Source organism: Lepisosteus platostomus, chromosome 3 (assembly GCF_059453375.1).
Source record: "Lepisosteus platostomus isolate fLepPlt1 chromosome 3, fLepPlt1.hap1, whole genome shotgun sequence".
In the NCBI taxonomy this organism is placed as follows: Eukaryota; Metazoa; Chordata; class Actinopteri; order Semionotiformes; family Lepisosteidae; genus Lepisosteus; species Lepisosteus platostomus.
In genome coordinates, this window is record NC_142613.1 from 8,393,995 (window position 1) to 8,410,168 (window position 16,174).

The following is a 16,174-nucleotide window of genomic DNA, read 5'->3' on the forward strand; positions in this document are numbered from 1 at the left end:
GGCAGAGGTATTAGGCTCTGGGATTGGGTGGGAGAAGTGAGAGGACGAACTGCAGCTTTGTCAAAAAGGTGATTTCTACACGGCCAGACCCTGAATACTCGTCATCAGCAGAGCAATTCGGAGATAAGATCATAAGCAACTCTAAGATTGTGCAGTGTCTCCTCCCGCTTCTACATAAAACCCTACTGCTTATATCACGTGTGTTTCCCATATTCTACAGAGGATGAACAAGGAAACCTAATAGGATAACATATAACATAAGCCTATTAAAATTCACTAAACACATTCTCAATTCTAAAATTCACAAGCAGATTTTCTGACATATTAATCTATTGACTAAAAATGAATCGGAACGTGTATGAACGAACCTATTGATAAACAACAACCTTTGGTCACACTAGGACACCGACATTATGGTAAAATCTGCTGAGGCTGTTGACATCAAACTATGATCAGAAAACGTGACTGAGTTATTAACGTACTGCAGTCTTTCGAGTTTGATCAAATCAAACAAGTACATTTTCAGATAGACTTAGTAAATAAAAAAATATTCTGCAAATCTTTAAAAACGTTGTGCATGTTTGAACTATCTGGGAAATATTCTCGATTTTCACAAATGTTGCAATGTTTCCTGTTATCCCTGGTGAGCCGAATTAAGAAGTGTCACAAATCTTTACGATTCTTTACGATACAGCGCCATCTAGTGACATAGCACTCGGTATTTGCTTGCACTGGAAAAATAAGCCATTCTGTTTTATTTTGTTTTAAGAAAGGGAAAGCTCAAATATGAAAGGACAACAGGCGTGTTACAAAGCTTTCTCAATAAAGAGGGATAATTGTCAATATTCAATTTTTCCAAACGAGTCCAATAATAATTTCAGAATTATTTCACATCATAATAAATTCCGATATTCTACAACGAGTTTAATTCGGAATTGCTTGTATTACTTTATTTTAAGTCGACATTTATAATGCATGGACAGGCGCAACAAAGCGAATACTTTATTTCGTAAAACTCCCTATAAAATCCAGTGTTTTGCAACATTCAAAACGAAAATACGATTCCCAAGGCCAGTTCTCGTTGAAGTAAAATCCTTTCTTTCAAATATACATATTAGGTATTATAAGAAGAAATTAGTTTTGTAAAAGCAAAGCATAACGTTCATTTTCGAAGGGTCCTGAAAATTGATGCGTCTTCCCTGAGGTGCAGACTCACTTAACTCTAGGCACGGATCATGAGAGGCTCGTGTTGCACGCCGGGAGTGTTTGAAGGTAGGACCTAATTCCGCCGGAGTTGAGTGACGTGGTTCGGGGGAAGAAAGAGAAAGGGAGTTTCTTTCGGTGTTGTCTGGATCTCAGTCTTCTTTCGGAGGGTAGCTTTACAGTTCGGATTCGTCATTACGTTCGGTGCTATTTTTCTTTTTCCTCCATACCTTCAGTAGAGGAATCGACACATTTCTGCCTTGACGTGGCTGTTGGAGCTATAATACGAGTGGTCTCTAATCGTCTGAAGAGAAGCAACAGAGTAATTGGTAAGGGGAACTAAACTAATCCTTCCCCAAAACAGTAGTGTTAATAGGGAGAAACAGATGCCCGAGATTAAATCGGAGACAATAAGATGATTAAATAGTGGCAGTATTAAGTATTCCCTATGAATATATACTTATATCGCCGCTTGATCAAGACCAACTGAGTGTGTTCAGTAGTAAGTCGATGCCGTTATTAAGTATTGTTGAGAGTAAATCTAAAACACGAGACTCTGGTAACACGGAAATAACAGCCCCATTTCATATCCTTGAACTTTTGCCATTTAACGTAATGTAATGATAATTTAAATTGGACGTTATTGGTCAGGAAAATGTTGGGAGACGTAATCGTTTTATTTGTGAGAAAGTCCGTGGCTATTTTGTCTTTTGCATTTGCCGTTTAATACCACAAGGACAGCTGGTGCAAAGAGCAAATACCTGCAGCATCTCATACGCTTGTTTTAAGTCAGGAAAGGTGACGTTTCGTGAGCAGCCTGGAAGCGTAACAGTCCGAATGCGACATCACCGGTAAAACAATAATTGTAAAAAAAAATTGATTACATCTTTCAGTGAAAAGCAGTGATGAATACCACTCTCAATACAACACAACACCATAGTTCACGGTAAATAAGTGGTCAGTATCAGTGCATTCGGATTAAGAAGTTCGCTTTTCTGAAAGGACTTTCCCAATCAGCTCATGGCGTGCCTTGCAGCAAAGACTAAACCTCCCATGATATTGACATTGATATTTCACTGGTGTGGCCGACAAGCAGCACCTCTTTAGTGTCATTGCAACTTTGTTTTACTATGATTGTTTACAATATATTTAAAAAGAATGTACATCTATGGGAGTATTGTGACTCTTTTATGTTTGGTCTTCTTTGCTGAAATAGGCTGTTGCTCTCCAGATGAAGGAAACGTAGTCTTTCTGGTGGTGGTGGGGATTACTGGTCAGTGAGGGAAGACGTGCTGCTCTGTACTGGTTTGCTGTGTCTCGGTGTGTTTCAGAGCTTCTGGGACGCCCAGGTGATTCCAAGTGTGAGTCATAATGAAGCTTTACAGCCTGAGTGTCCTCTATAAAGGGGCAACCAAAGCCAACCTGCTCAAAGGTGCCTATGATTTATCCTCCTTCAGCTTCTTCCAGAGGTCCAGGTAAGTTCGTGCCTTTTCCCAGCGGCGTTTTGCTGTAGTGATTGAATGAACAAATTGGCAGTCCAGTTACTGTGAATATGTCCTTCCAAACCATGTGACCTCTGTCTCACTCATGTTGTCAGTGTAAACTGACAGAGAGTCACAGGCCAAGATATAATGTGAGTTTCTCTTCTGGAGCCAGGTTCTTGTAATTCCTGGTTCAGGGAAATTGACGGTTTGACTTGAAGGGTCTAAAGCAATTGGACCCTTCCAATTAAAATAATTTTTAATGAGTTCAAGCCCAATAGTTTTGCAATTTTATCTTAAGCAATCAATTTTATTGGTGAATTTAAAAAGGCCACATGCAAAAATCCTATCTTGAGAATTAGTCTAGGAAGAATGTGTTTCTGGGAGAACATATCAAATCAGTTTTTTTGTATGCTTATGTAATGGGTAGGACATTCGTACATATTGTTTGTAACTGCACAGTTTAGCATTGAACAGGAAATAAGGCAGAAAAAAAACATAATATCCATTCAGAATGTAATGCAAGATTAATCACATTCTTTATTTGTGTTGTAGCAGCAAAAGATTTGTGTACAGCAAATGTGGACCAGCGGGTATGGTTTGAAATTTCTGACACTGTAGGGCATTGAATAAAAAAAAACCCTTAAGGGGTTAAGGTTTTGCACTTAATCCAACTCATTGCTTAGTTTCTATGGAAACGAAGCTGAGTGAGAATCCCACAGCTTCAGCTTCAACAGCTGTTTCACACATCACACATTAGCAGACACGTGTTGTCACTCAACAAAAACAGTCATACACTCGAGCAGTCTGCGATTTCTTTATGTAAGAAATATCTAAGAAAGGCATGAGTTCATTTACATACTGAACAACCTAGAGATAATTATGTGTCTGTGTGTATGTTAATCCTGGCTTGGTTTGATGCGTAAAATACTCAACAGTCTGAAATCTTAATTTCATAGTTGTTCTGTTGTGATTTAGCATCTACGTTTCAGCTAGCAAACACTTTCTCAATTTCTTAAGCAATAACAAGTTACAAACTATTGACTGAAGAGAAAAATAATTTTTAGTTTTATTTTCATGAAACGGAGCTAAACTTGAATGTGACTGATTCTTGAAAGGGATTTGGTGGGTGAGAAGAACCAAGCTAATAGTGTTGTAGATTATGTGGGAACAACATAAGGGTACTGACAGTCAGCAGAAGCCTAAATTAGTCGGCACGAAGTAAACAAAATAAGTTTCCTTCTTTCCTTCTGATTTTGCTTTATATTTCGTTTTCTGATTTATTATTTGGTGTTTAGAATTTGATTTTGCAATAGTTTATTTTATGGCTATAGTTTAACAGCAATTCTCAAAGATGACCTTTGCAAAGCAAAGATTGTGGGATGAATGACTTGAACTACTGATAAAACAGTACACAACCACAGATTTGCAAATGTATCTTAAACAATCACATTTATTGGAATGTTTAAAAAGGCCACATGCAGAAGTGCTATCTTGAATTACTCTAGGAAGAATGTGGTTTTGGGAGAACATATCAAATCATTTTTTTGTATACCTATGCAATGGGTAACACATTTCTTAGAATTGTTTGTAATTGTTATAACCAAGTTATTTCAAGTGTTATACTGAAACTGTCCTTGACTTACAAATGGCTTAAGGAAGTTTGTTTTATTTTAAATGGCTCATAACAGATTTCAGAGAGCAAAAGTGTGTAATAACCCTTGCTCATTACAGCATCTTATATCAAAATCTTTACTGTAACAGAGAGCTCTCTCTGATTTTTAGACATTTCAATAAATGTGATGCTGGCTTGATTTCATTCTGGCCTTTTGTAAGTACTTGTAGCCAATCCTGGATGTGTGCCAGCACATAAATTATCTTCACACTGCCTGTGCTTTTACCATTTTCTTTTTTTTTTTTGCCCTTTCGCTGCTGCATTCAGATCAGTTAAAAATCTAATTAATGGTCTTCTACTGAGGTCTGCCAGGCGCCCAGCTACACACAGCTGACAGATGTCTTGTGTTTTTTTTCCTCAGCTTACAGGAGTTCATGACATTCACCAGTGCCCTTATTGTGGAGCGCTCTTCTAAAGGCAGCAGAGCATCAGTCAAAGAGCAAGGTAAGAGCAATTTCGATTGTCCACTTGTATTCAACTAGGGATTGGCAGTTTCAGAACCAGCCTGTAAAGAACTAAAGTACTACTCACCTGAAGAAAGAAATGTGCATGCAGACTCATAGATGTATCCTATTATTTGTCACCACCAGTTTTTGGCTTTTTCACAATGCGCTCTGGATTGGGAGCAATGCGATGTGAGAGTGAGTTTTAATTAAGGGAGCTTAAATCACTTGTTCCTGAAAATCAGAACCTAGTTTTCTCCTAATTACATGTTAGTTTTGACCTTGTATTCATAAAATCTTAATGTCGGATTTAACTACCATTTTATAGGGTTAACATGACCACTGGTTTTCTTTTTTTCCTTTGGATTCAACAAGACCATATTTTTGCCTAAAGGACTTGGATATTCATTCAGATTGTCCAGTTAAGCTTTGTGGCTAAGCTATGTATAACATGACATACAAGAGGCAAAATATAATTTGTAGGCAATTTTTGCATATGTGACTAACTTTATTTTTTATAATCTTAAAATATTAGTGTTGCTGCTGTTGGTACTGTAAAAGCTCAATTAACATGTAGGCACAGCTTGCAAGTAAAGAAGGTTACTGTTTTTTTATTGAAACCCTTCGGTCTTGAAATTAAAGAACTTTTGTGAAGATCTGTTGTGAGAGTCGAGTAACAACTAACTACCAAGGGGTTAGGTGAGCCAGATGGCATCCTTCCATTTGTTCTTGTGTTCTTAAAACGGGGAATTAAATCCTTTAGTTCCTCAACGTTTATCTTACAGCATAAAAGTGGTGTTACACTCCATTTTAATGGTGTCGGGGTGTAAGCATGCACTGAGTGCCATGCTAAAATAATTTCTTTTTAATATTTGAGTGCTTCTCAATATTGAAACCACCTTAGATTAGAGTTGATATTATGGACATCCATTTTCTAATCCTCTTATCCAGTGCAGGATCGTGGGGGAAGCCAGATCCTAACCTGGCAAGCAACGAGCACGAGGCAAGATACACCCTGGATGGGACGCCAGTCCATTACAGGGCACACAGACTCACATCAGAGCCAATTTTATAGAGGCCAATTAACCTGCGAGTATGTCCTGGACTGTGGGAGGAAACCCATGCAAACATTGGGGGGGAAAAACATGCAAACACCATGCAGATATCACTCCAGGAACTGAACCCAGGACCCCAGCTCTGTGAATCAGCAATGCTAACCACTGCGCCATTGTGCTGCCCATTATGCATATCCAACATTTCCAAAACCTAGAACTTTTAAAATCTGAAATGATTATTTTTTCATTGCTGCAAAACACTGGCTGTACTGACGTCATACCAGGTGAAGCTGTCTCAGTTATTCACAAAACCTTGCCGCATCCTGTTCTCTTTCAGATTGTGGAGGATTGTTAATGGTGTTCAGTCTGGAGGGCCATGACATAAACTTCATGGCTTCTCTGCTTTCTACCTGGTTGTGCACATCAATGAATGTGTAGTAGTTTTTTTTTTTTGCAGAAAAAAGCTTTGCACACAGCAGTTTAAAATATATTTTCTAAAATAATTTTAAAGACATGATGTTGGTAATAAAAATGGGGGGAAGCAGGAAAGTAACAAGTCTGTGTCTCTGCTCTCCGCTTCGCCTGCAGATTACTTGTGTCACGTGTACGTGCGTAATGACTCTCTGAGCGCGGTGGTGATCGCTGACAACGAGTATCCCTCCAGAGTCTGCTTCACACTCCTTGATAAGGTGAGCCTTCACAGCTCCTCCCGCCCGCTGCAGTCGGATGAAGTTCCAAGCTCCGTCTGTACGGTGGCACAATTTTTGTGTGAGATTTGTGTTCATAAAACTAAAAACAAATCCAACTTTCATTATATAAACAAAACAGGTAAAACCTGTAGTATAAGTGATCAAGCATATATATGAAGAAAAACCTTGCTATCACATACAGTGTTAATTCTGTTTAAGCTTGAAGTATGCACACTCAGAGTGTGAAGTGTATATGAAATATTTCCATAGGGAGCTCTGTTCTAGCACCTAGAATCCCTAGCAATCCCTGTACCCTAGTTTATCAGCCACGTCTTCGGTAGCCTTTCAGACAGAGAGAATATTTGTAAAAGCCAGAGAGTCCTAAAAAAGGTGAGAAAGTTTCCTAATAGAGTGCATGTGCTGTCCAGTTCCTTCCTGATGTTTATTATTTGAGATTTTGACCAGATGTTTTAAAGCAGCTGGAATCCTCCCCTCCACCACCAGGAATTCATACAGGAGTCAATGTTTGAGTTTTTCCTACATCATTTTACATGGCATATCAATTTGTTTTAGGATAGCAGGGGTCAGACAGTGTTGCATCACACAGCACAGCCAGGACACACTGTTTTGCAACAGATTTTCCCTGTCACACCAGAGATTCAGGAAATACGGAACAATATCATGGAGTGGTGTTTTTCTCTTTCGTGCTGCAATCTTTCTTGCAGGTGTTAGATGAGTTCTCCAGACAAGTGGATAGCATAGACTGGCCCTCTGGCTCTCCTGCTACAATCAACTACACTGCTCTGGACAGCTACCTTGCCAAATATCAAGTGAGAGAGCGTATGACTAAAGTTTCACAGCTAGACCCCTCTCCCGTTTTCGTGAATTTGTTTATTTACTTCTATTTCACTTCTATTTGCAGGTAATACCTGCTAAGTGATTTTTGTTGAAGTCAGTAGAAGTAATCGTTTTTCATTAGATTTTGGTTTTGCACCTGAACATCTGCAGTGAAGAAAAAAAGAAAAATACAGGAAAAGCACATTTTTGGAAGTGCTTTATGAGTATGAATAAGTATTCATCACATGTAGAAGCAGGATGTAATAGGTGCTTTTTTTGGAAAAATGTAGTGTTGTAAAATGATTTTCAGAAACCACCGATTATTTCAGCAGCTTGCTTCAGTGCAATGCAAGAGAAAGGGGTCTGGTGAAGTTCCTTTGTTTTAGCCTTTTCTTCAGTTGACACCAGTGGAGAAAACTTTTGTATTTGGTCCTTTTTTAGAACCCTAGGGAGGCAGACGCTATGTCCAAAGTTCAGGCTGAGCTGGACGAAACCAAAATTATTCTGGTGAGTACTGTACAGCTGCACTTTCAGTTGTAGATTCTGTAATCTACGTGACTTGGTCTTCAGTATCTCTTTAGAACTGTTTCAGGCTTCTGCTCTACCCAGACTTGTAAAGCCAGTGGGAATGTAATAAGCTCTCCAGGTGTCCCACAGGAATTCAGTCTAATCCAGAACCACGTTATAAGATAAGATCATTTTATTGGCCATATACAATTGTTTTGCATTTTAGGTGGCTCAGTATTTTCATAAAAGTGTAGTGTCAGCTAGCATGTCCATGTCTTTTCGTTATTTCCTCCTCTAATTCTTTCTTGTAGTACTATTATTAAAAAGTACTGAAAAAATGATGAACCCCATTTTTGTTCACTACTGATGAAATTGTTTTTTTTAATTGTGGAGTCAGGGAGTGGAAAAGTAGCTGCTAATGCAGTCTTGTGGTAGAATGTCAATCCATCTGTTTTTTTATTTGTAACAGATTTAATCTTTTCTCTTAGAAATGCTGATAGCTGGCATGACTACTTTTTAGAAACCAGAAAACTAGGGATTATAAGCAAAAGAATCTCAGCAGGAATTGTGGACAGTAGTAATTTTTCCTCCTAAAAAACTTTATACCAAATACTGACTCCCCGCCTTTAACGCTAAGGTTTATTTGAAACTTAAAACTTTAAATAAAAGCCAGCAACAAAAGCCAACAGCAGCAAAGGAAAACTTATATTTATGCAGGTATTATAATGTACACAATTAAAAAAATAATAAGTATGAGCTCCTTTATTCTAAGAGAAATGTGGCTGTGGTAATCTTTGAAGATAAAGAAAGTACAGCAAATTACTGTACTTTAATACTTCTGGAGAAGCTAGCAGAAGGTGTTCAATTTCAGAAGCGCAGGGGATAAATGTTTGTGTTGAGGATTTGCTCTGAATGGCTCTTGCATATTTACAGCACAACACAATGGAGTCCTTGTTGGAGAGAGGAGAGAAGCTGGATGACTTAGTGCAGAAGTCGGAACACTTGGGAAACCAATCCAAAGCCTTTTACAAGACTGTAAGTGTCTGAAGCACAGCACAGAGCTTTGCATATGCCAACTGTGTCTCTGAGAGTTTGTTTCCTTTCCAGTTTAAAAAGCCTTTCTGCCCTTTGAAAAGTAGGGCATTTAAACAGTCTGGATAATTTCAGCTTCGTTGCAATGGCACAACAATGGATTTAATTTACAAGTGTCGTAGATTGCAGCCTTGTTCATGTTACTAGCTGACTGTGACTGGGATTTCCAAAGGAATCTGAGGGTAGGTGGGAAATTCGTCAGCCAGGGCTCTCTAAGACACAGGGACTCCTGCTGGCTCCCTGTTGCTTCCAGGCTGGTGGTGCTGTCTGGAAGGGACATGCCTTTTCTCCAGCTGGTGCTAAACCTACAGTATGTGACTGCATCGCCCATGATGTGTCAATAGCCAAATAACTTGAAAGTGGGCTAGTCAGGGGAGTCACTTGTCTATTAACTTCCTTGTTCTCCCCCGTGTGCGATCACAGGGTTCAGAGCCATCAACCGAGATATAATAGACACATAACTGGTAATTCCAAATTTTTAACAAGAAATAAAATAAATAATAAAATATTTAATCTTATGTAACCAAACGAAACATAAATGGTAGTTATTGTGCTTAAATTTTTCCCATATCAGTTCTTTGGTCAGGACCTCAAAGCTTTAGCCTTTCACTTTCCAAAATCTTCCCAATGTGAATATAGTGTTTTTGTTCACATTTATTATCATTATTTCTGGAAAATGGCCACTAATCATTTTTCTTTAAATTGGACCAAGATGTAACCTTTGCCAGCCAAATATTGTTTTATATACCTGGTTAATTACCTGTAATCCATGTGGAATTCCTTGATTATTAGAAATATTTAAAAAAAGACTGCTTGTAAAACAATTTCAGCAATAATTCAAGAATCCTTGTTTTGTTCATTGTAATTTTACATATTTTCACAACTTTTCAATGTCTGTATGTGTATATAATTATAAATCATGTTAATTTTTAAAAATACAAGTCTACCTCTGGTATAACACAAGAAGATTAGCTATGATCCTAGAAAAGCCACCTTTTTAATGTAAATAGCTTCAGAAAAAATCTATAGTGTAAGATCTCTTTATTTATTTTAGGAGCTTCTTTTTGGGAGTTTTAGGAGTGTTTGTTTATTTTACTTGAACATGGTGCCAGTGGTTATCGCAGTACCAGGATGTGGGCTGCCTAGTCAGTATTCAGACCGTTTTTATGACGGCTGCAATCAAAGTTCTCCAATTAGCACCCCCAATAGTAGATGGTAATGACAGTTTTATCAGGAGGCCTGCATCATTATAAATATGCAAAACATCGGACCATCGGTCATCTGCAGTTCTCTTGCCAACTTGCAGGGCTTTTTTGAAATGGAACAGGCTTGGTGCCTATAAAACGGTTGGGGGAGGCAGACGCTCTCAGTCCTGTTCTCCCTGTCTCTTTCCCAGGCCCGGAAACAGAACTCCTGCTGTGAGCTGATGTGATGGCGTGGGACAGGGCTGCAGGACCTGCCTCTCCTGGATGTCTCTGGCCTTCATGCCCTGCCCTCCGGCACAGCAGACACAGAAGCTCTGACCTGTCCTCTGGGTGGGCCAGAGGGCTTTGGGTGGGGGTGGAGGAGGAACAGAGCTCTGGGGGGGGGGTGAACTCTCAGTTTGTTTCCCATTTCATAAAGCTTTACCCCTCGCCCCCAAGAAAAACAGACTTGACATACTGAGGCAGAGGCCCTAGAGGCATTAATGAAAGTCGGACTTTTTTTTTTGTTTGTTTGATTTAACTCAGTCTGGCAAACGTGGTTTTAAATGGATCGGATAGAGAAAAGGTGGCTCATTTGTAGGACTGTGCCACATTCCATTTTTTTAAAAACAATTGTGTGCGCCTTCTCTGAAAGTCTGGTATTTACAGTCTACATCTGAGTCTGCAAGGCTGGAATTGAGTTGATTGAAAGCACTGTTCTTGGCAGAGCTAAGACAACACTTGTGTCCCATTCATTAAAAAAAAATGAATGTTTTGTGCCCAAACATTCATACAAAGCTGCATGTGCTTGTTGTTTCATACACTAACACGGAGGTGGCCGACCCTGGTCCTGGAGAGCCAAAATCCAAGTCACCAATTTCAAAATGCTTGAAGAATTGATAAACGTGACTTGTTCAATTAAAGATCATTTGAAATATATATAGTAACACAGTAGCTAACAAGTGCCACATTTGGTCATTTCTGACTGAGCTGAATTACCTTAATAAATTGATCCAAACTCACAAGTCTTTATGAATTAATGAGATCTGCAGGGCTCAGCTCTCTAGGGCCAGGGGTGGTCTGGGACCTTTGTGTTTTAGCTATACATCCGCTTCCAGTTAAAGCTCTTGATCTGTAGGTTTTTGTATTACATATGCTTAAACATCCAGTCAGAATGGGTACAAGTCAGAGATTGTCTTTATATTTGAAGGGTAAGATTGGAATTAAAATAATCTCATGATTTCTGAACAAATTAAAAAAAAAATGCTAAATTCATAACTAAGTTTTGCTCCAAAAAGCCTGTGCTTTAACCTGACTGGGTTCTTCTTATACAGGCAATTAATTGACAATGTAAGAGCTAGGGATGGAAATTTATACTTAAGTAATTTAAAAATATCTAGGACTTCAGAGAGCACAGACCAGCTTGGATATTTTTCCCCAAGCAGAAAAAAAACTCAGTAGCATTATGTTGTTGAGGCACAGCTCAAAATGTAATTCTGAAGTATGGCTGAGGATTGTCTTTGTGGTGTCCAATACTGAGCCTTCTTCTAGTAGTACATGATGGAGAAAGGACAATGCTTTTAAAACCACAAAGCCTCTTACTTTTCAAGAGAGCACTTTCAGCCTTTTCTTTTGTTTTGTGCGTTACCAATAATGACCACTAGGTGACTCTGTTTCCTAGTCTTCAAACCATGTTATCAAAGTTGAAGGTGTTCCATCCAGGCCTTGATTTACATAATTGCTCTGTCACCTTTTTGTGAACAGTGGAGCATCAAGGAAACACATCAGCTTCTCCTGTCCAAATCTCTCCTCCATTATTACCTATGTCATGGTTATTTGGAGTGGGAGGTTGAGGTGTCAGGTGCTAGACATGTTTCTAATAAAACTTTGTCGAAAAAGATTCTAGTGTAATGCTTAAACATATTGCTTCCGTGTAACACGCTAAACAAGGTTTAATTTTTAGGAAAGGAAGTGTCCTTTTAAATAGCTGAATGGCTTCAGAGCATTCAGAGCACTAGAAAAAGCTAGCAGCTTTTGGTTCTTTTTCCTCAATCTTTTGTATAAACTAGTAGAGCTGTATTTTGGAAACATTCCTAGATGCCTTTAACAATTTAACTATTGAGAATAAATGGTAGAAACTGATTATTTAATAGAGCTCTCTTATTAAACAAAAGGACAAAACAGTTAGATTTACAAAATAGCACATGAGGCAGGTAAAGAGGTGAAACTCATTGTAGATCTTACACAAAGCCTTTCTAAAGAATGTTGGTTCACTCAATTTGGATCTGCTCTTTTTCTCTCTATGGTACTTGTACTGGTCCTTGCCTCAGCGGCAGACTAGACTGTGTATCTCTCTAAAGCCGTTGTTTTCAATTTGTACTTTACTGAGTAGTCATTTCTCGCACATCTGCCCGTTCCCACTTCACTGTTGCTGCAGCAGGCTGTTGTGTTGTTTCTTCTCGGGCTGTCGTCTACCTTGCAGACTTGTCCGTCTGCCAGGGATTGTGATAAAACGGTTCCTTGTGATTCCTTGGAATTCACATCTAAAGCAACTCCAGGCTGTTTAATGATTACGCGGCCATCCTTCGGGTATTAAACAGTGCTCCACTTTGTCCACTGTGCATGTTGTTGAAATATCACAGTTTGTACAATTATGTAAGTGACTGTGACCAGTGTACTAAAGGGACTGAAATCAAGTTGAATGTCTGTTCCCTTGGCACATTGATGTAATACATTTAGTAAGTGGACAAAAATATCTTATTCTAATGTAACACTCAACTTTCCTAGACTTTTCCCAGGTCACATTAGAAATTATTTTCTACAGGGGTGTCATTATTATTCCCCCTTTTTTCTGAGACAACTTACCCTGTTAAAATAGCAAAGCAGCTGTAATTATTTTGAGTTAAATTTCAGGAGTGTGTCCAGCATAATGGGCAGTCTTCATCAACAGGGCGTACAAAGGCCATTGAAAACTGCTGGGCTTTAGCCTGTGTCTCACTGTTTCCCCTCCTCTACCTCTTTCCTCTCATTCAGCTCTGAGACGTCACTTCTCGAGGAGTCTGTGCAGGAATTGCAAACTCACCATGGACTTACCTAAAACATTCATAATGGCGTGTGCACTTCAAAATATGAAAAAAGCAATATACTGAAAGCAGATGTTAACTAAAAATCATCCAAACTAGGTTGCCTTTACAGGTCAGGCCTTGTGTGTTACTGGTTCACAGCTATTATAACACCTTGCTGCTTCCATTGAAATGTGTCTAACAGTACTGGCTTGTTTACCAAGGGTTCTGCTTTTTAGTCTAGATGGGTGTGGTATGTGATAGATTTTACCTCTTTCAGTTTATCTCTTCTGATTAGTGAGATTGTGCGCTGTTGTTCTCGGGGAAGCCAAAAAGCTTAGAAATAAAGAAAATGGACTTAAAGCAGCAATCTGCTCATCAGCGACATTAAAATTAAATGCAGTAAAAAGTCTTAAACTGTTTCTCATGGGTTGTAAGGATGGGATCAGGAGTTGAGGGACCTACATTTTTTATTTACAGGAGACAGCTGTAATATGTTCTAGTGTTTTAACTTGCAATCGCAGATTTCATCACAGAAGTTCTGGGATAATTGTAGGACCTAGATATTTTTAAGATGGTTTTACTGGAATAACTCTGGCAAGAAAAAGTCTCTTTCGCCTCAAACACAAGCTTCATATGTTTCCGCTGTGAGTTTTTGTGTCATTTGCTGGTGAGAGTGTATCTGTGAGTCTGCTTACTAACAAGACAGTGTTTGTAACTTGGGTTGAAATGACCTCGTGTTAATTGCTATGTAACCAAATGTCTATTTGTGCAATATTACTCTGTTCTATATACTCTGGTGTTGGTTATACAGTGTTTTGCCCACAGTAGGGCAGGGCAAGCAAATTATTGTATTTGTCAGGGTTAATGTTGTTGAGGGTATGATTTGACAGTCGGGTGCCTTCAATTTGCTGTGATCAATCCCTCCTTTATCTGTTAATGCCCTGCACCTTTCTGATAATAGTCATTAAGCTTGTAAATTCATACATTATTGGTAAATATTCTTTGGAGAAAAATTAAATTTGCTTCATTTTAAACCCTGTATTTAACATTTTAATTTGATTAGCAAGCAAAATCTCTTAGAACAGGGTATGTTGAAGAGTTCTTGCGATGACTTATTGTGGTTCTTTGCACTCCTGTTTCTGTCCACCAGTGGGCAGCACATCTATTAAAGTTAAAGTGGCCTAGCCCAAGACCGCACAGTCCAGCACAGAGGTCATTCTCTCCCGAAGTAGTATTTTTAGATCTCAGCTCATTTGCTGCTGCATCTTGTTAATCCTCCATAAGAATCACGGTACTCATTACCCTTTAGATTGTGTTTCCTCGTTAGAGACATGTAGTGGTGATTTCTTGTTGAGTTCTCCATTGGACTGTGTGAATTCCAGCTTCTACTTACAAACCTATAGGGAAAGAAAGGAATGGGGTCTTTTCTGTAGGCCACTCTCTGGGAACATGTCTCACTACTTCAGCATTGCAGGTTAATTAACCATTCCACGTTTTACCACGAAACCCAGGCAGTTAAGAGAAAGGGGAATGAATTAAGGGGGGAGGGTATCAGTGTTGCATGATGCTTCAAGACAACATTCATTGCATTATGAGTTTCTCTACGTAGTTGACACATTTCTTTTTCCAGGAAGACTAACCATGGCAAGTAACAATTTCAGACTATAAAAGAACTGACCCACAGTTTGCAACACAGTAAGGCAAAAATAAGTTCACAGATAATAGCAAACTTAAAGCTGCTACTTTGAAGTCTCTGGGCAAACTTTAAAGAATGTGCATTGGCTCTGGGGTATTATAACAGTGACCTTTTCTTGCATTTGCAGAGATGGGAAGGTCTGCTTTATTACAATAACACTGGGCGGGCAATGTGAGAGGAGAAAACAGGAACAACTCTCTCCAAGTGCAGAATATTTATCTTTGTAAGCAGTCTCTTCTGTAATGATTTTTAAAAAACAAATGCAATTACTTTCTCACAATTAGGTCTTTCTCTTCCTTGTTTTGTCTTTTGTATATGGAAGCTGATTTGTAAATGTGCTTCTTGTAGATAATTTATTTGGTCTTTTTTCTAACCTCCCTGATGGTTTGGATGACACATTAACATGAAAAAGTGTTATAATAAGCGTTGCCTAAAGTCTCTCTATTTCTCTCTGCTTACTGTTTACATATCTTGTAATATTGCTTATATAAAGTGTATAAAATTTGCTTTGGAAAATGTGTGGTGCAGTTGCTTTATTTTAAATTGAGAAACGGGATCTACAGTTTTTGTTTCTGTGACGCGTCTGTACAATTCATGTGAATTAGGGAACAAATTAAGTGACACCGAGACCGATGAATTTGTCCAACTGTGCAGGTAGTAATTCTAGTGCTGTCGAAAAATGATTGAACCTTCTCCGACAGCAGGGGTAGCGGGAGTCTGGAATCGGGAACCAGGGGACGAAGAACAGAGTCCCAGTTACTCAGCTGAACTGATACTCAAGTTTCACAATTAACCTGTTTTTCATTTCCACAAACTATGTATAAAGCATTTGGCTTTCTTATTGGTGCTGAATAGCCCCCCTAGGCCACAATGTTCAGGAATACAGTAGTAACATCCTGCAAATTTGTTTGTACTTGTCTTATTTTACCTTTCAGGTATGTCCTGGGTTCTCGATGTTCTCTAGATTCTGGAACACTTAGTGAAGTAGTCACGTTGGCAGATGGTGCCAAAAGAGGAGGATCGGAAAACACTGTAGAAGCAGGGAATGGGGAAAACATTTTTTGGATAAAATTAAGAACCGGGAAAACACCTGGCAGATATAGTTGAATGTAGACAAGTGCACAATATTAATTCAGTTAGCAAAATCATACTATAGATACAAAAGAGGAAGTGCTGAGCTTGAAGGGGCTACTAATAATATTAGTTTGAACTTCTAAACAATGTGTGAAAGAAATAAAAAAGCACCC

General features: G+C 38.7%; 1 protein-coding gene across 1 annotated transcript; it reads left to right on the forward strand.

Moving 5' to 3' along the window:
* The first annotated feature begins 1,283 nt into the window (after positions 1-1,283).
* On the forward strand, positions 1,284-15,443 carry ykt6 (YKT6 v-SNARE homolog (S. cerevisiae)). Its single transcript, XM_088624226.1, has 8 exons — positions 1,284-1,532; positions 2,535-2,678; positions 4,721-4,803; positions 6,446-6,546; positions 7,272-7,376; positions 7,825-7,890; positions 8,824-8,925; positions 10,379-15,443. Exons 2-8 carry the CDS (start codon positions 2,575-2,577, stop codon positions 10,412-10,414), a joined length of 597 nt encoding a protein of 198 aa, XP_088480352.1. The 5' UTR covers positions 1,284-1,532; positions 2,535-2,574; the 3' UTR covers positions 10,415-15,443.
* Positions 15,444-16,174: the final 731 nt, after the last annotated feature.